Below are 21,845 nucleotides of genomic sequence, written 5' to 3'. Positions count from 1 at the left end.
ATTACATGTATCACTTGGAGAACCTTTTTTCAAAGAGGCATTTTTTGTTGAATTGTTAGGCTAAAAAATTGAGTGGGAAAAAACAGTCACCTCCACATAGTGCTTGGTGAGCAGTGCATAGCTGCTGAAGTGGTTGCACCTGCATACTGTTGAGTAGTCAGCGGTCTCTACAACACTGCAGCCAGACGGGTTGTAGATGCTGAGGATATTCAGAATAAACCATGTATGTTACAGTAATGCAATACTATATGTAATATATACAGGTCTATTAGTCAAGTCAAGTCGAAGTTTATTGCACAACAATTGTAACAGGTACGATGTAAGGCAAAATACTACTGGCTGTTTACACTAATCTAGTGACACTGCAGGCTTACATGTAGGTTCCATGCTATATACAATGTTGTCAATGGTAGATAGTAACAACTGGCAACTTATACTACTCTAGTACAAACCACAAGGGTCTTCTGTTTGCACATCAAAACATTCGAAGTTTGGTTAAAAAGAAGCCGCAACTTGAAGCGTTTCTAGACTGTAGTAAGACCGATATACTTGCTGTCTCCGAGACTATGTTGGACGATTCTATTACTGATGCTCTTGTTTCCATTGATTCGTACAATGTCCTCAGAAAGGACCGTGGTTCTCGACATGGTGGCGGCGTCGCTTTGTATATTTCAGACAAAATTCCTTACAAAGCTCGTCCTGACCTGGACGTGCCAGGCCTTGAGGCCGTATGGGCTGAGATTATCCCACCCTCTCGTAAAAGAATTTTGTTTTGTTCCATGTACCGACCGCCATCCGACGACCACGCTTTCTTTGAGAAATTTGATGAATGCTTAGACAAAATTGCCGATGAAGACGAGGAAGTTATAATTATGGGCGATCTCAACTGTAACTGGCTGGCTTCTGAAAACACAGGGCCAATTGGAAAGTTGAGATTCTCGTGTATGTTGTACCAGCTGGATAACATCATAACGACACCAACTAGAACCACCGACACCTCCTCCACTTCGTTAGATGTGATCCTAACTAACGAGAAAACACGACTACACAACCAGGGGACTTACGAGGGGGGTTTTAGTGATCATGCTATGACTTTTGCTTTTCATAGAAACAAAAGTCCTAGACCTCTACCTAGAGTCACAAGTAGACGAGTCTACAAAACGTTTAATGAAGAGCGATACTGTGAAGATCTTGCCCAAATACCATGGCATATCATTGAAAACTTTCCGACTATAGACGAACAGGTTGAGGTCTGGGAAGAGTTAGTTACTAGTGTAGCTAACACACATGCCCCACTGAAAAAATTTAAAATAAGAGGTACACCTGCACCATGGCTCACTAACGACCTGCGTGATCTCATTGCACTCAGAGACAACATGTACAAGAAAGCTAAACGCTCAGGTAGTCCGAGCGACATGACTGACTACAAGGCAATGAAAAACAACGTGAATTACTTATGCCGTCAGGCTAAAAAAGAGCACGCAGCTCAATCAGTAATTCAAGGTTCAGAAGGGGGCCAGGCTGGGGTTTGGAAGGCCATACGTACACTACTACCAAACAAGACATCAAACACTGTTACATACCTGGAACACGAAGGGCAGGGTATCTCTGACAACAAAGGGATGGCTGAAACTTTCAATGATTTCTTTCATAAAGTCATACAGGACCTATGTAGCACATTCACTGGGGCCGTCTCACCCTTTTCACCAACACAGTTTGTGAAAGAGACAAACAGCACCTTCAGTTTCACACCAGTTACAGTAGAGGCTGTCACTGAACAGTTATCAACTCTGAATGTAAAAAAGGCCACTGGCATGGACAGTATTGATAATAGACTCCTGAAAGCAGGAGCACAAATCCTTGCCCCATCGCTTACAAAGCTTTTCAACAAGTCCCTGATCACAGGAAAGTTCCCAGCAAAGTGGAAGATGGCCAAAGTCATGCCCATCCACAAGAAAGGGGACAAGACCATGCCAAGTAACTATCGCCCAGTGTCTGTCCTGCCTGGTATTTCCAAAATACTAGAACGGACTGTTCACAACCAGTTATACGGCTACCTTAACCAGTTCCGACTCCTCTCACAATGCCAGTCAGGCTTCAGAAAGCGCCATTCTTGTGAGACTGCCCTGCATTTTGTAACTGAGGACTGGATTGAATCAATAGACAAAAAACAAAAAACCGGTGTGATCTTCTGTGACCTTTCCAGGGCCTTTGATACCCTAAACCATGACATCATGTTGAGTAAACTGAAAGCCTACGGTGTCGACGATGTATCATGTAGATGGTTCACATCTTACTTGACTGGGAGGTTGCAGCGTACTTGTCTCAACTCAGCTTTGTCCGAAACATCTCATGTGACCTGTGGCGTTCCGCAGGGGTCCATTCTTGGACCCCTCCTTTTCATTGTGTATATCAATGATTTGCCTAACTGCATACGGTCATGCAAAGTAGCCATGTATGCAGACGATACCATTTTATACTTTGCACATAATAAAATACAAACAATACAGGAAACAATCCAGAAAGACTCTACCCGGCTAGTTCAGTGGTTTATCGCCAATAAGCTCTCTTTAAACCCTACCAAGTGTAAATCTATGCTGGTTGCCTCTCAAAGATCCAGAGCCCCTGACCAGCACTTACAACTTACTCTAGCTAATACAGACTTGGAACAAGTCGACACGTTTAAGTACCTAGGAGTTGTCATTGACAATGCCCTATTATGGAACGACCACTTTCTACTTGTCTCTAAGAAATTAGCTCGGACAATTGGAATTATGAAATGCCTCAGTCCTTACTTGAACAGGCAAGCTATGCTGGTAATCTATAATACATTGTTTCTCCCCCACATCCAATATTGCAGCAGTGTCTGGGACCAGGGAGGTAAGGGGTGCTTAGATAAACTCCAGAAGTTGCAGAACAGAGCAGGTAGGGTAGTGTTAGGGTGCGACCGCCACACTCCCAGCGCAACCGTTCTGAATTTACTAGGCTGGACCACTGTAGAGAGGCACCACAAAAGAGCTAAGGCCGTCTTAATGTACAAAGCACTAAATGACCTATCACCACCACACATGTCCCAACTATTCACAACTTCTGCTCATACCCATACACACAACACCCGGTTCAGCTCACAGGGGGGGCTTAAACTACCAAAAGCACGCCTACAGTATAAAAAGAGATCGTTATCTTTCTCTGGCGCGGTCCTATGGAACTCACTGCCACTACAAGTAAGAGATGCAACATCTATCAGTGCTTTTAAAACTATATATACAAGAGAACTCCACTAGTGTTTAAATTTAGGTTATCTCTTATGTAAATACATTTTTGGTTCACTCATTTATTAATATGATTTCACATTATGTCAACATTGATATGCAAATTCAACCTGATTTCATTTCATTTCATTCCATTATATTTTGTTACTAGCACATGACGTCAATGCACATATTTGGTAATATTATGTTTTGTTTAATATGACGTCAATGCACATATTTGGTAATATTATGTTTTGTTTAATATGTTATCTAAGTTACTCTGGTTTCATATCAATTTTACTTCACATTATGTTTTGTTACTTGTTATTTTATGTAAACAACTTTGTTTGGGGATTTCCCCCCCAGGGCTCATTGAAAAACGCCAGCTGGCGATATGACTCCCCTGGTTAAATAAAAATAAACAAACAAACAAACAGGAAGGTTCCAGGCAATAGAAATTGTATTATGTACATAGTGGAAGGAGAGGGATGGGCTCTACCTTCCAACACTGCCCTTGACACAGTGGATAACAACCCACTGTCCCTACGGCCTCAAAAAGGCTATGGAACTACTTTTACCTTTGTTTATATGTACAGGAACAATTTCAACTTCTCATTACAATCTGCTATCATAATGACAAACTAAAAGTTGCCATAAAAGACATTGATCTTGTAACTAGTCAGAGGGGTTGTTTCTTCAAGTATTCTTTGTGTATCTTAAGTCCATTTGATGAAATAGCAAGACTTGTGCATACCTGTATGGGTCCTCTTCATCTATGAAAACACAGAGTGGGTCCTGGCCCCTCTGTAAGGAAAAACAAAATCTTCATCTTGACACTTAGAAAAGATTACAAAGTTTTACCAAATCCGGCTTAGCACCCTTATACCCAACAAGAAAAAAAAAAATCACTTTACTTATTACTGTAATTCACTTTAAGTTCACGGTAGCAAAATTTCACGGTGTAAGAAAAATGGACATTTTCACTGTACTTTAACTTCACGGTGGCGGCAAGTCACTTGCAGAAAAGATGTGTGAAGGAATCATAAATAGGTTTTTCACGGTGATGATAAGTTCACGGTCCAGAGGTGACAGTGAAAACAGTGAACTTAAAGTTACAGTGAAAGAAACAAGAACTACAGTAATTAACTCCAATTAATTGAGCCTTTCTTCTTCTTCTTGCCTTTAATGCCCGGGGTCTTGATGACGACCATTCAGGCATGTTGGGAAAGTCGTGCAAAGTGCGTTTCCCAAGGGCACAAGATCGGTGACACGGCAGGATTCGAACCCGGGACCACTTAGTTCTGAGATAAACACGCTGCCATTGCACCACAGGACCCCACCCTTTTAAACCCTTTGAATCCCTTTCGCCAGAAAGTGTGCTGCTCTACTCTGAGTTTTAAAGTACAACAGTCATAAGAAAGAGATCTTGCCAAAGCTTACCCATCTGTGTCTGAAGTGGATCTCCACTTTGGTCGCCAGTGGTGGGGGCGGGGCAGGGAGGATGGTTGCCGTGACGACCTTGCTGTTGAGCTCCCTCTCGTGATGGTACTGAGTAGTCCTGTGGGGTAAAACAAACAAAGTTATGTCTCTCAAAGTAGAACATTGTTTGCATAGTTTGAGGACGCAGAAAATACATGCATAGTGATGACACTTCTATGGCCTTCCTTAGAAATCAGCCCAATTTGGCTAAAGGGACTACCTACATGTAACAGTATATTTATAAAAGATTGATAGATAGATAAATTAATAGAAGTGATAAAGCTGAAAAACCTTTAAAAAAATTCATATCATAATTCTTGTGAATGATGAAAAATCATGAACATTATCATCTTTCTGTCACTGATATTCTTAACAGATGTGACAAATACATTTTGCAAATTTTCAGGGTGTGACAATGTACAAGGTATGTTTTTCATATGTAACGACTTAGTCATAAATTCATATTTCAGATATTATCAATGTTCACATACAATGCTAAATATTATCAATGTTCACATACAATGCCAAATATTATCAATGCTCACATACAATGCCAAATATTATCAATGTTCACATACAATGCCAAATATTATCAATGCTCACATACAATGCCAAATATTATCAATGCTCACATACAATGCCAAATATTGTCAATGTTCACATACAATGTCAAATATCATCAATGTTCACATACAATGCCAAATATTATCAATGTTTACATACAATGCCAAATATTATCAATGTTCACATACAATGCCAAATATTATCAATGTTCACATACAATGCTAAATATTATCAATGTTCACATACAATGCCATACAATTACCCTTCAACCAAATCAGATCAAAGTTAGGATCTAAGTGTCACACTAATTGGAAATTCTAAATCTAAACTTCTCTGCAGTTCCCTTAACAAAGGCTAGGTGTCCTTACATGTGTCTATTGTTCCTCTCTGCCAGGTGTTCCAGCAGGTGATGGAAGGAGCGATGGTCGAAGGCACAGACTGGGATCTCCTGTCGGCCTGGGTACGCGACAATTGTATTACAATATTTTACATAACATGACCAACCTTACAGCATTCTGTAACACTTAAAAAAGGACATGACAAGATAAAGGGGCTGAATCACAGTTGTCACTCAATTGTCCTCCATGATTGTTGATTGAAATTTACAGACCCATGAATGATACATTGTAAACTTAAGTAACATCAATTCCACTAGCCTAAGGGTACATAATTCCACCACCCTGAAAAGATACGTCCAAACAGATCTCTAACCCAACATCCGCCAGCATAATGCACTCCAGACCTGTATATCTAAATTGTGCATACCTGGGGGTGCTGCACTAGATATCTCTTAACCACAGTTTTCAAAAGGGGCGGATTTATGTCACCCGGTGAATTAATGTTAATGGAGGTTATATGGTAACTGAGAATGCTTCCAACATTTTTACAGTACAGTTACGGGTAGAGAAATCTGCTTACCAGGTATTGCACTAGCCACAAGAGCCTTGGGGAGGATGACATGGGTGTCCTTGGTGTGCTTGGGAAAACTGAAGGGTTCTCGGCGGTAAGTCTTGTACATCTCAATATCCATGTCTGAAAAGGCATTAAGCATATCAGTTCTCATGGTCCTTGTGAAACTACTTATTTTACTATCCTGGGTTCATGCAGACTGCAAAATTCAAAGTCCGTTGGGACAGCCATGAGTGTTACATTCTGATGTAGAGCTGTCTTTTTGCTGGTATAATTACATCCTATGCTGTGACATTATGCAATGCTATGACATCCATGCCATACATGCCATGAGGTTGTACAAGTCAAACATGCTGCACTTGACAGTTGCACTAAACTTAAATGGTACATTCTAAACTGCATGTACCAATACTACTTTTTTAGTAAATGCATTACTGAATACATAATATATAATTATACCTATGTTTGAAGACCTGGCCAGGACCATCTCTTCCCTGGTGTTCTTCATGTACTCCAGTACTGTGTCACACAACTCCTCCAGAACATCTGTGATGTTGGTCACCTCCTGAATTCCTACAGTCTAGGACAAAACAGGACTACTTTACCAGGCAAAAATCCTAACGTAAATGTTATCATGCTGGTTTTTTTTTTGTTTTTTTTTAACATAATCTTTATTCATTTTTGAAAAAAAAAGACACAACAATACAAAGTGGATATACAAAAAGCAACCTAAGCCAGGAAAGACAATTTGCATTTTCCCAACTAAATTAATTTTAACAGTGCATAACCAATGTGTCCCCACTTTAACAAGTGTTTCTCAATCTTCTGTAAGTTTTGGGCAATGATGTACTCAACTTTGTAATAATAGTGTACATAGGCTAAAAAGCCATCTATTGTAGGAATTTTTAAATGTCTACATTTAAAGATATACACCTTAGCAATTAGTAACAATGTGTTCAGAATGATAGGATAGCCTAATGAACCAAATAAAATAATTTTACTTGTAAATCTAAATTCCACGTTCATATGCTTTCTGATCCAGCTTTCTACATCCCCCCAAAATTTTACAAGAAAAGAACATTGACAAAAGATGTGGACGGGAGTTTCCTCCTCAGTCTTACAATAGGAACAAAGTGTATTTTCTGATAATTTCCATTTATAAAGCTTATTCTTAAGAGCAAGAAAATTATGCAACAACTTAAATTGAAAGGATCTTAAATAGGAGTCAATAGTTGTTTTATAGGTCAGACTGTAAACTACATCCCATTGTATCTGGTCATTAAACAATTCTATCCAATATTCCTGGGCTTTACAATGGAAGTCAACACATTTCCTTTCAACTAAGTAAAAACGGTACAATTCCTTGTTTATCTTAAGTCCTTTTACCCACTTGGAATATTTTGTAACAGGCATAATAGCTGTTTCACATAGAGAAATACCTTGAATACTTTGTTTCCATTTAAAGGGAATACTGGATAACAATTGTATGAATTTAAGCTCATCACAAATTCTTCCATATTTACCAATAAATGATCTGTATGTCATAAAATATCCATCCATGTTCAATAAATCATTAACAAACAAAATTCCTCTTTGGCTAAAGGTTTCCCAGAAAAAAGGTAGTCCATCAATAAGTATATTGGAATTGAACCAGAGAAATTGTCTCAAGTATTCAGACATATTATCAGGAGGTTTTTTCTGGGCCTTCAGCCAGGCTAACATCACCTCTTCAAAGAAAGTACTTAAATGTGAATGTTTAGAAACAACATTGTGAAAGTGTGCTTCGGTAAGTTGTAAGAATGGAAAAATATCATAGTTAAAGTGTATACAATGATTTAACATCTTCCTACAAAACCAGCTTTTGTTCAAATACATTCTAGGAACCCATGCTGCCTTAAGTGCAGCATTAAAGGCTTCTAAATTGATCAGTTTTAATCCACCATATTCATACATATTATAAACTATATTCCTTTTGACACGTTCTGGCCCTCCTGACCAAAGAAACTTAAATACTTTTTTCTCATAAGTCTGAAAAAACTCAGCATCTGGAGAGGGCAGTGACATGAATAAGTATGTAAACTGAGAAGCAACCAAAGTATTTATCAGTGCCACTTTGCCATACAGGGTAAGAGTCTTTCCTTTCCAAGGCTGGAGTATCCTATCTACTTTTTGTAGTTTTCTACTGAAATTATCAGAAATCAAAGTGTTCATATCTTGGGGAATGTGAATTCCCAAAAGGTCAGCTGGACCATCTGACCACTTAATAGGAAAAGTACATGGTAGTTGAAAACCAGTGTCCTTCAGTGGACCCATTCTTAAGATTATACATTTGTCAAAATTTGGCACAAGCCCAGAAATATTTGAGAAGTTTTTTAACTCTAAACATAATGTTTCCAATGTTGTAAGAGCAGGTTTGAGGAAAAAATCTGTATCATCCGCAAATTGAGACAATTTGCATGGCTCTTTTCGGCACACCAATCCTTCAATATTTTCATTTGCTCGCACTCTAATGGACAACAATTCTACAGATAAAACAAACAAATAGGGCGATAATGGACAACCTTGTCTTAGCCCCCGGAGAAGCCTAAAGGGCTCTGATAAATAACCTTGGTTACTTATCCTACTAGTAATCATTGTATACATAATGGTTACCCACTGTAATAAAGATTTACCAAACCCAAACTTTTTCAGAGCTTCTAACACAAAATCTATTCTAATTTTGTCAAATGCCTTTTCAAAATCAGTTATAAAGATAAGTCCTTCAATATTATCCTTTTCACAAAATTCAATAATTTCCAATATTTTTCGAATGTTATCACTTATAGATCTACCAGACAAAAACCCAGTTTGATCCATATGTATAATTATACTAGATATTACTTTCTTAATTCTAAGCGCGATACATTTAGATAAGATTCTTGTGTCGCAAGGCAACAAAGTAAGAGGGCGCCAATTTTTTAAATATACTGGGTTTTTGTCAGTTCCTGTTGCATCTTGTTTCAAGATTAGCGAAATAATGCCAACTTTTTGCGTTTCTGACAGTTGTCCTAAATCATACACCTTATTAAAACAATCCAACATAGGCTGCTTTAATAGATCAAAAAATTCTTTATAAACTTCCACAGTAATCCCATCAAACCCTGGTGATTTCCCTTTCTTAAAAGTTGAGATTGAATCCCAGAGTTATCATGCTGGTTTACTACACAAAGAAAGAACTATAATACGGTGTGGCATTACTACAATGATTTATAGGCATACAACTTATCCTGGACCAAGATGTGCTTACTACTATGAAGTATTGGACAACAGTCTTACCTCTTGAATATCAGCCCATTGGTCAAAGTAGGGTCTCCCATACAGCAAGCTGGCAATCTCAAGCATATCCTGAAAGAACACATTCAAGTCTTGTCATGATGGCAAATTATGCCAAAATTTTTATGGAGATATCACAGTCTCCTCAGGCACATTAACTTGGCAAACAGTATTTCATATTCATTCTAGCCAAGAAAGGAGAAATTAATTCATAATATACCAGTGTGCTTTGCTCTGAAGGATTATTAAAAAAGGGGCAAGTGATCTTGAACCATTTTTAGTCCACTGAAGAGCTATTATTCCACTGGTCATGATAGAGAAGACTAGAGAATTGTGTACTAATAAGAATATTTGTGTTTTATGAGCATTTACATCAATGTATTGTTCACGTCTTGCTCTGCTGCCGTCCTCGTACATGAGCGGTTTCAGCCGGATGAGACTGGTCAGGAGTCGCTTGGCCTTCAGCAGGTCTCCTGCGTGCAGGCAGCCGGGATCTGCTAGGAGGCGCTTCAAGTCCTCATCCAGGTCCGTCACAGCCATCATTTTGCCATCAATCTGACTTAGCTATGAGGAACGAGGTGAGAGTTGTTATTTTGCATGTCAAAGTCAGATCTCTTCCATGTGTCATACAAATTCTATTTAACTTTGTACAGAATTTCACCTCATTATTTCACTGGACAACACAAGCCCAACATAGCTCTGGGATAACTTCGGTAATGCATTGTAGCGATAGCACTGTACATTGTATACACAGCAAATTTGCCATAGATATTGACTCAGAGGTACATGCAGGTCCAGGATTTACAGAACGTTATAAAAGACATAGATGCCTGGAGAAACAGAATGGTCTTAGCTGTAGTCCAGGTAAACAGAATGGCAAGATGATACACAGGAAGGTCTGAGCTCACCTTGCCATAAATCTTCTCCATGGCTGAGGAGGTACACCTGGTGAAGTCCTCCTCCTCCCAGTGGCCATACCTGCCACACTTCCGGGTAGCAAACACTGGAACAGATCAAACAATCACAATCTATCAAAAACTGTGCTACAATAAGTAAATAGAATTGACACATTTTACTCTTACCAGTAACTTCTGTCAATTATGCTGAAATAATTGCTTGTTATTTCCTTTTTAAAGTGCCAGTAAAATGAAATGTCCTCTATCATTCCCATAATTTTGCCTTTTCTGAAAACATCAAATGAATTGTCTATCAGTATCGTGTATGATTTTTGATGGGACAAATTTGCTATGGGTCGTGACATCACAGAAATGACTCCTAGCCATACCAGCGAATGGGGAAGTCTGTGACATCATGACCCGTTGCTTATTTGTCCCACCAATGAGCACAGTAGACAATTGATTGATTTTAAAGATCTGATGTTCAAATGAATGACAGAGGAAATTTCATGGCTCTTTACCCTTTAGCACTCTAAAGTGGCCCAATTTCCTATTGTTTACAGATCGAGTTAGGCAGCAGGGAGAAGGCTAGGTGTAAATATATGCTATTGGAGCTATTGACAACTCTTAAAATGTCAGACAATGTAGTCACTGACCACCATCTTGATCTGCACAGGATACATTCTGGATTTCCTCTGCTCTCACTTCATTCCACATCACGCCACAGCGGCCACGGGTGGTACTGCACTCTGGGGAGGATCGACAATGGACAGAGTGAACCTCAAACTATTAGGTAAAACTATAATCATGGTCAAGTTTCTGAAACTTTCTACACATGCAGTTCTAATCCTTGACTTTCATAACAGTGAATTTTCATGAGCATCTTCATAAAAGATTAAGATGTTCATGATCAGATCTGTTTTCCTTAATAATATGGATCAATTCTTACATAAGGTATATCATTATATGTATAACTGGCAAAATATTAAACATAATACTATCTAATTGTTGTGAGCTGAAGAGAATATTACACTTTAAGAGCCTTTCCTGAGTTTTTCATATGGATGTCATAGAATCTTTTTTTAATTTGTCTTAAAGCATTTTGGTCTTAAGAAAATTTTTTGATTTCAACAAAAATATATGTTATGACCATTACATGTTTTTGTGGCTATTCTTTGCAGCAGTTAACATACTTGGCATGTCAGAGCAAAGGTGCTGATTACAGGGCCCAGTCGCAGTCTGGATGCCTCTGCCGTCTCCGTCCCCCTCACAGCGCCGTCCTGCGTACTCAGGGGCTGGATTACTGCAGATCCGAGTCCGCTGCCTGGTGCCTCCGCCGCAGTGCTTGGTACAACGTGACCACTCCATCCACGCTCCCCAGTCTCCATCGACTGTGGTTATCATAAGGACACAACAACATTTCTCTATGACTCATTGGTAGATTTATGGGACAACTTGCACCAATCATTGCTGGACAACATCTGAAATATGCAAACTTTTCCCAAGCGAACCATTTATTATGCCTTCTTGATTACTTGATCCAGAAGGATATTAGAGTTTGGTAGATCTTAATTACATGTATGTATTACAACTCTTTGCAACAATCTATAAGCTATAGTCAAAAACATTTGATCAAACTCTCCAAATAACTGAACAATCCTGGATCTGATTTTCAATTCTTTGAAAAGGAATACCCCCCATAAATAATAACAATCACCATATAACTTTCTTTAATATATGTACAAAACATGCAAACCAAAAACGCTGTGAAAAACCTCTTGCATATCAATCAGAGATTGCCTATATGAAATCTATTGTTTTAACCTGGGCATGGGTTGCTGGTGCAGATTTCCCTGTCCTCCTTGTCAGCAGCAGTCCCGTTACAGACAGACTCGTCCACCACAGTTGTACCGTTCATGCACGCCCTCATGCGGCTGTGGGTGGCATTGCCGCAGGTGGCAGGGCAGGCGGAGAAGTCTGACCACGTCGACCAGTACACCTCACCTGTAGAGTTAAGACAAGACAAAATCAAGCTGTGATAATCTTACATGTGCTACAAACATTACCCATATCTACTAGACTATGGCTACGCATGTATCTGATTCAAAGAGAATTACACATGTTGGAAAATTATATAATTGTGCATCAAATTTTTTTTCAAAAATAGTTCCTCAAAACATCTATATTAATTTTCTACATTAAGTTCTGAGTGAGGGATGTTTATTGCAAAAATTATCCTCTTTATTCTTATGTCATTTGGGTATTAGCAATTGTTTTTTCTCAAAATTCTATCTCTTTTATGTCAACTTTCTCATTATTTAGTAGGCATGTGCTACTTTGACTTGGTCATTCTCAAGCCCTCCCGACCCAAAATGATTGTTGTTTCCTACCAGGGCAAGGATCGAATCCACAACCCTGTGTCTCTGTGTCGTTCCCTTCACAGTCTCGCCCTCCCCAGCCGGGCGCGGGGTTATTGCAGGCTCGGGTACGGTTGGCGATCCCACCGCCGCACGACACGCTGCACTGTCCCCACTCTCCCCACTCAGAAAAGCGACCATCAGCTGTAAAACAGAAAAAACACTTTTAGTTAATGTTACAGGTTTGCGATAACAAAACCCTAGTAACGTACTTGTAGTAGATGCTCAATACTCTATGATCATTTTTCACAGTCATTTGAAAATACATCTAGTGTACCAGTGTGTACTTGTAGTGAAAAAAAACAATCAACAACTGAAATAACCTCCATTAATGTTTATCTGCCAGTTTACTTATTAATATATCCACCACTTTGAAAAACAGTGTGTTTGAGAGATTTCTAGTGCAGTACACAGGTATGCACAGTTGAAAATGCAGGAGGGCATTATACTGAGGGACGTTGCATTTGGGGATTTCTATGGAATCCGATACATTTTTTTAGGGTGCTGGATATAGTATGTGGCCTGACTGAATTATGTTTAACTTAGTAGATGTTATAATATGAGCCATGAAGAAATGGTCAGACCTGGACAAGGCATCTCGTTGCAGCGCCGAGTCTCGACTGCCGGCCCCTCGCAGGGCGCACCGTTGCCCTCCTGTCCGAGACAGGTCCGTGTTCGCTGCTGTGAGCCACGCCCACACGTCAGGGTGCACTCAGAGTACTCTCTCCACTCCGACCACTCCCCATCAGCTATAGGTGTGTTGAGGGTAGAACAAAAAATTATTGCATGTCATAGAGGTTAAAACTCAAGAACAGTTCAGGTAATTTTGTTTTGAAAGCGTTGATCTCGATTAAAATGATTTACATGTACATTAAGATGTAAATTGCCATGATACTGGTTTATGTTCGGGAATAAAAACACATGTAGCTTTTGTGAGATTGTCAGCTAATTAATATGTAAGACCAGTAACTGCAGCTGTGATAAATGAAATTAATGAGTAAAGAGCCTGTCCTAATCACTCTATGTTTTTGCAAACTTGCATTAGAACTTTTTTGCAGCAGCTTAATCATGTAAGGATCTAAAACGAGCAAAGGAAAAAGATGATTGACAAGACATCACACCTGCACAAGGGTCCTGACGACACTGTCTCTCCTGGACAGGACTCCCGGGACAGCGTTTCCCACCGAACACTGGGATTGGGTCGGAACAGCTGCGGACGCGCTGCTGCACTGCAGCCCCACACGACTGGCTGCAGGCTCCCCACCGCTCCCAGCCACTCCAACCACCATGGACTGTCAATCAAAACAAATACATCACATTTCATATTCAAGTTTCATACCTGTTGGTAGAAAATCAATTTTGTTAACATGCAGTATATTCTCCTAGAAAAAAAACAATATTACAGGCAATAAAATTTGATGATGTTGTATGGTCCAAAAAATCATATCTAGAAATCTGTCATACCCAGCTATCAATACTAAGTACTACTACATTCTTTCTTGATTAATTAGTAATAAGATATTTGCAAAATGACAATTTAGCCAGTGAGGAAAGCCTGTCATGAACATAAAAATCATCACTACACAACACCTTACACATAACCTTAAAGGAAACAGTTTATTTTTATCAGAGGGTGTAGCATTGGCTTTTACAAACAAGAGTATTTACTTTGACTTGTGAGGTGAGAAGTTTACTTGACTTTAATTTGTAATTACACGGTAGCAACTCACTCGGGCAGTGGTCTAAGTCGCAGGCTATCTCCTGTGTCTGGAGAGCTTTGCCAGCAGCGCCATCACACTCGATGCTGGGGGAGCCGTCCACATGGTGGCACAGCCTAGTGCGAGTCCTTATCCCGTCTCCGCAGCTCTGACTGCACGGACTGTAGGCCGACCAGGTGCTCCACAGGTGCACAACAGCTGCAGCAGGTGTGGATATAAATAGTTAACTTTTGTGAATACATGTACACAGCGGGTAACAAAATGACCAGATTCTAATAAGAATGTTGGCAGGAAGAGCTAAATATACAAATGCAGAAAATCTGAGGTGATTGTATGTCTCTTGTTGTCCATGGAGTACAAAATAGATGTTTTATAAGTGATGATAGGTATTTGTAGCTGAAAAATAATCTAATTTTCTTTTTCCAACTAAATACAAGAATGTAACATGATTAGCATTTAAAGGTTTTGTTTCATTCTGCTATAACAATACTACCTGAACCATCCAGATCTTACCCTTATCATCATAAAGCTTTAAGGCCTACACTGAACCATATATTGTATGTGACCCAGTCGTTTAGATGTGGTACTCACACGGACGCCTTGTCAAGGTCACAGCCTCACTCTCCTTCCCGTTGCTGTACACCGACACAGCGATCTCATACTCGTGCTCCACGGAGAGACCATTCAGAGTCATCCCGGTGTCCGTGATGATTTCCGACTGTTTGGATGTCGGCCTTCCCACGATGCCATGGGTGACGACATACCCCTCCAGGTTGCCAGACGTGGGTCGGTCCCAGGCCAGCTCGATGTAAGTGGTGCCACTTGACACCACCATGAGGTTAGCCGGAGGGTTGGGGACTAAAACAAAACATGGAATGTTAAAACAAAACATGGAATGTTGAAAGAAAACTTGGAATGTTTCGTAGATCTCACACTAGTATCAACTTTCAACACAAACCCTAAAAAAGACCTATCGCACACCATCTTCTGTCTACACACTACCTTCATAGTTAGAAATCCCCAAGAAGAAATAAACCTTGAAATATTGTAATTTTACCATATGCTGGGCTAAAGAATGTCTGCTAAAACATCAGTTTGTGCCATGCTACACAATTCAAAATGTGCAATAAGATTGGTCTGTTCACACTCCCTTTTTCTAGTTTAATTTGTTCCCCTTTTGAAATCTCTCAATGTATATAATATAACTGGAGTTATAGCTACAAATTCAAACTTGAACTGAAAGTCACAAGCTCTTACCTGTTGACTCCCGCAGAGTGACTGGTTCGCTGGAGTTCCCACCATAGTTGGACCTCACGTACATCACATAGTTAGCCCCAGCCACCAGCCCAGTGGCTTCAAAACTTGGCGGGGTGAATGGCCTGTAGGGCGTTGCTCCCTCCCCAGGCTTGGGTATGACCTCCCCAGAGTAGTTCCCATAGGAAATCTCGTAGGTTGCATACTGCAGTGCCTTGGTGAGGGGTGGGGCTGACCCGGAGACCTTGTCCAGGCTTACAGTGATGGAGTTGGAGGTTGTCAAGGTGGTTTCAACATGCACGTTGATTGGTGGTTCCAGTTCTGAAAAGAATCATTAAAGTTAAACATAATTTATGATACATGAAGAGTCTATCTTGTATATCATAAGCTTTTATGTGCACATGTGTGATATTGCCTCTGGTTATCAATGTTGGAGTAAATGAATGAGTAAAGCAAAGAAAGTGAGGTTACATGTTCTATGCCTGAATAGTATATGTGGAGACACCTGTCTTATATTGTACAGGAGGACAGTAGAGAAACTCACTCCTGTATAACACACTGGGGACATCCACACATTTCAAAATATGTGAACTCCATCAAAACTTTGATTGAACTTGCTTGCAATACAAGCATCATATCTCTTACACCATGACTAGTGTTATACTTACTTGTTATAGCTATTTCCTGACTTGACCTTTCGCTTGCCACCCCAAAGAACACGGTTGTCACCGTGAACTGATACTCCGTCATCGGCTGCAGCCCGGAGATCGTGGCCGAGGTGCGGTCTCCTGGGACCAATGTGGTGAAAGTCTGACCGGTGTCGTCCATAACGCCCCTGTAGCTGACTTCGTAGTTGGTGACTCCGCCCACAACCGGTGGGTTCCAGTCCAGTGAGATGGAGTTGTGGGTGATTGACAGGAGGAGGAGATCGTTTGGTGGATCAGGATCTGGCAAGATGAAGGAAAACAAGTTCAGCACTGGTGCTATTATTTCAATGGAACTAACCTGGCTCATACTTTACCAATCAAGACAACCTTTTATGGACATACACAATACCTCTTGGTCACTGACAAAAGATGGTGGATGCTAAATGTATCTTAAACATCTGACAGTTTTCAAAATCTATCCAGTTTTTTAGTAAATTTTTCATTGTGTATCTTATTACCTGGATGTCTAACATTCATTGACATACCTTCTATGATTAGTATGAAGCTAAAATGCAACTTTTCTGCTAGTCACATATGATAAAAAAACAAGAAACCATTTTGCAGTGTATATTCAATGGACACATCTTCTCTATATTATCAACTTAAAGGAAATTCTTAGAAAGTTATGGAAATTCTGTAAAAAGGGCAAATCAAATGTTTTCTTAAATTTGAGAACATTTTCAAAAGATAGGAACTTGTGAGTCCGGTATTTACCAGTTGGGAACACAATGATGGCTGGTTCACTCTCAGCTCCCGACACATCCACTGCTATGACCTTGAACTGATACTTCCTCCCAGGAAGAAGGTTGTTGGATTCCACTGACTTTATCTGGAAAAACAACAAATGTGTTAGGATATCAGTGGTGCAGGTACAGAGTACAAAAAGTGAACACATGGTGATGGTAGAAGATCCTTATAGTAGAAACATTTACACAATCATACATCGTCTTTTTTGTCTTTCCATTTTGGGCTTAGATTCTATTACTGAAACACAATACTAATAGCCTCCGTTGCAGGCTCTGAACCGGCTTTTTGGGGGGTTAAATAATACACTTTTTGCAGCCAACCCGTAACCATCAGCCAACCCTGTAACTATCAGCCGGCGGCAACCCTGTAGCTATCAGCCGGCTGATAGTTACAGGGTTGGCTGATGGTTACGGGTTGGCTGCAAAAAGTGTATTATTTAGCCCCCCCAAAAGCCCGTTCAGAGCCTGCAACGGAGGCTACAATACTAATATGATGGAATTACTATAGAAAAGGAAGACATAATGTTATGCACTCATTCTTCAGAAATAAAAACAAAATGTTTCATCATAAGCAGACATAACAGTAAAAATATCACTATCGCTAATATTATTACTTTCAAAATTTGTTGTTTGAGTGTTACAATGCAAATCATTCATCTAAAGTGAGCTCTATCAAGCTGTTTACAAGGCAAATAAGGTAGAATTGAACATTTTGCTTACAATCCTATCAACATCGTTCATCGCAATCAAAACTGTTGGGGGCATCCCAGCCTCGCCAAACTCCCGCTTAAACTTGGCAACCCGCGCCATCCGAAATCCACGCCAGGTGAAGTCCAGTTCGGTTGTGCTGTGGCGATCCACATACAGATCTGGGGACTGGGGATTTAAGCATCAACATAAATCAATCAATTAACCAGCTTGTCTGCCTTGCGCTCCACTGTGTATTGTGTTGTTGTAATTTTGATAATCGAAGAAATCAATTGATAGACAACTTGGTTCAATATTCATTGATAGATTTCTGACTGTTTTATATATGATGTGGGTCCACAACCAATGATAAGAGCAGAAACATCACAATCAAATTTACCAAGCCCTATCCACTATGTAACAAACCTGTCCCTGGTGTTGAACACCATCCACACCAAGAAACAAACCTGTCCCTGGTGCTGAAAACACCATCCACACAGTAGAACAAATCTGTCCCTGGTGCTGAACACTATCCACATTAAGTAACAAACATGTCCTTGGTGCTGAACATCATCCACATTAAGTAACAAACCTAGGCCTGGTGCTGAACACCATCCACACAAGAGAATAGACCTGTCCCTGGTGCTGAACACCATCCACACCATGTTAGAACCCTGTCCCTGGTGCTGAACACCATCCACACCATGTTAGAACCCTGTCCCTGGTGCTGAACACCATCCAAATCATGTGACAAACCTGCCCATGATGCTGAACACCATTGAAATCATGTAACAATCCTTTCCTTGGTGTTGAACACCATCCACACCATGCAACAATCCTGTCCTCGGTGCTGAACACCATCCACACCATGCAACAATCCTGTCCTTGGTGCTGAACACCATCCACACCATGTAACAATCCTGTCCTTGGTGCTGAACACCATCCACACCATGCAACAATCCTGTCCTTGGTGCTGAACACCATCCACACCATGCAACAGTCCTGTCCTTGGTGCTGAACACAATTCACACCATGCAACGATCCTGTCCTTGGTGCTGAACACCATCCACAACATGCAACAATCCTGTCCTTGGTGCTGAACACAATCCACATCATGCAATGATCCTGTCCTTGGTGTTGAACATCATCCACACCATGTAACAGACCTGACCTTTATCCTACCTAGAGAATCTGTGTGTAATAAGGAAGAGGAGGATCATCACTGTTTACAGCTCCCTCCCTGTGATTTTCTAATAGAACTGCCCCTACCAAAGGAGAGTATGCGCGGTCCCCAACTCCGCCATCATCTACCAGACCATTGCAGTCGTTATCCAGTCCATCGGCATGGAGACTATCATCAGCCGACACAATGCATGGGTTGATGGGAGCAAACCTGCATCAAGACAATGTTTAATTCTGTTACATGCATTTCTAAGAATTCAGGCATTTTCATTACTGTACAATCTGCATGAGGTACTTCAAGAAACAATTTCAGTATTAGAATTGTATTACTTCCACTTAACTATGTTAACATAATTACAAACTAAGACATAACAAACATTAAGGAAAGATAAAAATCTATGGAATTTGTGAGATACTTACATGTCTAACATGAAAAATGAATAAGTACATTTATAAGAGATCTTTAACAAATCTGGAAAAAATGGCAGCTATTTGATGTGACTAACATGTACCTTTGCCCCCCAGGGTAGCTGTATGACTCGCCCCCTGAAGTTCCATACTGCACCACCCCAAAGGCCCCCTGAAGGCTAGTGTGCTGGTAACTGTTCCGTAGGCTGTCAGTAGTAGCTGAGTACCCTGACTGTTGGCTCCATCCAGTAACAGCTGGGAAAAACACATAAAACTTTATGGTAAGGCTTGAAAAAGGGAGGGGGAAGCAGCACAGAAGAATATTTGCCTTGCTGTTACTTCTAGCATCTTCACTCCCTCTTGTTGCTGTGCTTATTTGCATGTTGTGGAACTTCTTCACTATGCTCATAAAAACTTTCTTTTGAGGTAGAAATACCTTTCATAAAATATGCCTACTGTTTGACACACTACAGACTAAGACCTTTATGAGCCCATGGACTTTAAGTTCAAGAGTTCAAGAGTTTTTTTAAACTGGAATGTAGGTGCAAACAAAGTATTTTAGAAACCTCAAGAAAAATTTCAGCATAACTAGGAATAATTCATACACTTCTGTCACAACACAACAGCATTGCAGTTGAATGGCATTAACTCATTCTTTATGCATAAATGACCACGCCCAAACCTTGCATGTTTCAAGTAACAATAGAAAATAACATCATTAAAAGTTACATGTAAATGTATGTGATGAAATGGCATAATCCCTACTCAAGAAGTGGTTCTTACTGTTAATGCTAACAAGACACATCTAGATACAGCAAGCTTTCTTCAAGCATTTCAAACAGTGAGTAAAAAAAACACAATTAGAACATTTCACAGTTACAACAAAAATGATGATTCACATACAACAGTGAAAAAACCTTCTAAAGGATTGTAAGTAATACAAAGAACATTGTAGGTGGAGATTTACCTGTAGTTATCTCTGACATGACACCACTTTCCTGTACAGTGTCTACACTAAGGATGGCAGAGTTGGTCCAGCCAGTGGCGGGGGCGAGACTATAGTCTGATGTGTACTGCTCCACAGGTGGGATGACTGTCATGGAAGGGGCACGTCCAGTCTAGTGCAGATATTGTACAAAAACAGTAATTAAGTTACTAAATTTACAAAATTGTTGCTGCAGTGGATGTAAGATATATGATCTTGTATCCACTGTGCGATTTTTTGACATGCAGGATAATCAAATCAAATAATTGTGTCCACTGTATATGCATACTTTATGTATTACAAAAAGGCCTGGTGAAGTTGCTGTGGCTCAGATCATTTAGGGAGTTTTGAAATACATGTGTATTGTAAAGGTGAAATGTTGACAACAGGCTGTAGCTCAAGAATAATCCTGATGGTACTTACCCTACCACTGGCATACTGAGCAACCAAGACTGGGTTGTCAACTTCAATGACCGTCACGGCACTAACGTCAATGGATGCAAATGATCCTGCACTGATCGGGCTCATGCTCACACCGTTTTTGCTGTATCCAGTGGGTTGGGACGCGATCACCCTGACTTTGTCAGTACCCCCAGCTGTAGAATAGTTTCAGTGGTCTTACAACTCAATACGCAGTATATTGTAAAATCCTTAATTGTGGTAATATTGGAGTGGCTATTGAATAGACAAATGCTGCTTTTTTCAAAGTTCTGTAAATCAGTTGTCAATTAATTTGCTCACTTTTCAACTGTACCTTTGCCTTACTGTAGCCACAAACACAAATTCACAGAATATCTGTATTTGTAAGGTAATGTCTGTAAGTGCCATATGAAATCAAATGAACTGGCCATGAGATAAGAGAACTCAGTCATGAAGATCCTATGATGAAATTGTACAAAAACAATTATTGTGAACCTTTAAATTTGTTAAAATTCTGAAAGATGTGTACTACATTGTGTAGAGAGAATCTCCATATGTCAGTGCCAAATACATTGATACACAATGCCCTCCCCAAGACCATGCAGAAGAACTTACTCAGAGGTTTGACCACAAAGGTCCTCCCCCAGGTGTAGACGGGAGGCAGGTACTCAACCATGTACCCTTGATCACCTGAGCCAACCACAGCAGCATCCGTACCACTCAGGACCGCTATCGGCTTGTCAGAAATAATCTGTAAACAACATGTCAGGACTGAGATAATAGAACCCCGTACAACAAGTTTTGCTGAAACATCAGGAACACAAAACTAAGAATTGATAATAAATTATGCTTTATAGCAGTGAGGAAGCTTTAGAACAGTGAATACTGAGGAAGCATCCTACAAAAAGAC

The 21,845-nt window shown here is 40.1% G+C and overlaps 1 protein-coding gene across 1 annotated transcript in view; it reads right to left on the bottom strand.

The window, feature by feature from the left end:
- The window catches only part of LOC136444072 (adhesion G protein-coupled receptor B1-like), a 28,913-nt gene that overhangs the window by 6,277 nt on the left and 791 nt on the right, over nucleotides 1–21,845 (bottom strand). Inside the window, exons 2-27 of the mRNA XM_066441544.1 lie at nucleotides 21,551–21,686; nucleotides 20,939–21,111; nucleotides 20,498–20,648; nucleotides 19,635–19,785; nucleotides 19,210–19,333; nucleotides 17,974–18,129; nucleotides 17,222–17,336; nucleotides 16,469–16,747; nucleotides 15,804–16,121; nucleotides 15,138–15,404; nucleotides 14,559–14,744; nucleotides 13,950–14,120; nucleotides 13,413–13,577; nucleotides 12,802–12,972; nucleotides 12,236–12,415; nucleotides 11,605–11,802; nucleotides 11,068–11,160; nucleotides 10,424–10,518; nucleotides 9,888–10,079; nucleotides 9,519–9,587; nucleotides 6,663–6,783; nucleotides 6,213–6,326; nucleotides 5,663–5,750; nucleotides 4,692–4,809; nucleotides 4,006–4,055; nucleotides 91–199 (exon numbers count right to left, since the gene is read on the bottom strand). Of these exons, the coding sequence (XP_066297641.1) occupies nucleotides 91–199; nucleotides 4,006–4,055; nucleotides 4,692–4,809; nucleotides 5,663–5,750; nucleotides 6,213–6,326; nucleotides 6,663–6,783; nucleotides 9,519–9,587; nucleotides 9,888–10,079; nucleotides 10,424–10,518; nucleotides 11,068–11,160; nucleotides 11,605–11,802; nucleotides 12,236–12,415; nucleotides 12,802–12,972; nucleotides 13,413–13,577; nucleotides 13,950–14,120; nucleotides 14,559–14,744; nucleotides 15,138–15,404; nucleotides 15,804–16,121; nucleotides 16,469–16,747; nucleotides 17,222–17,336; nucleotides 17,974–18,129; nucleotides 19,210–19,333; nucleotides 19,635–19,785; nucleotides 20,498–20,648; nucleotides 20,939–21,111; nucleotides 21,551–21,686 (3,990 nt within the window). The remainder of the gene's footprint in view (nucleotides 1–90; nucleotides 200–4,005; nucleotides 4,056–4,691; nucleotides 4,810–5,662; nucleotides 5,751–6,212; nucleotides 6,327–6,662; nucleotides 6,784–9,518; nucleotides 9,588–9,887; nucleotides 10,080–10,423; nucleotides 10,519–11,067; nucleotides 11,161–11,604; nucleotides 11,803–12,235; nucleotides 12,416–12,801; nucleotides 12,973–13,412; nucleotides 13,578–13,949; nucleotides 14,121–14,558; nucleotides 14,745–15,137; nucleotides 15,405–15,803; nucleotides 16,122–16,468; nucleotides 16,748–17,221; nucleotides 17,337–17,973; nucleotides 18,130–19,209; nucleotides 19,334–19,634; nucleotides 19,786–20,497; nucleotides 20,649–20,938; nucleotides 21,112–21,550; nucleotides 21,687–21,845) is intronic.

Source organism: Branchiostoma lanceolatum, chromosome 10 (genome assembly GCF_035083965.1).
Source record: "Branchiostoma lanceolatum isolate klBraLanc5 chromosome 10, klBraLanc5.hap2, whole genome shotgun sequence".
NCBI classification, from domain to species: Eukaryota; Metazoa; Chordata; class Leptocardii; order Amphioxiformes; family Branchiostomatidae; genus Branchiostoma; species Branchiostoma lanceolatum.
Note: the sequence above shows the minus strand (reverse complement) of the source record. Positions and strands in the feature narration are given on the sequence as shown.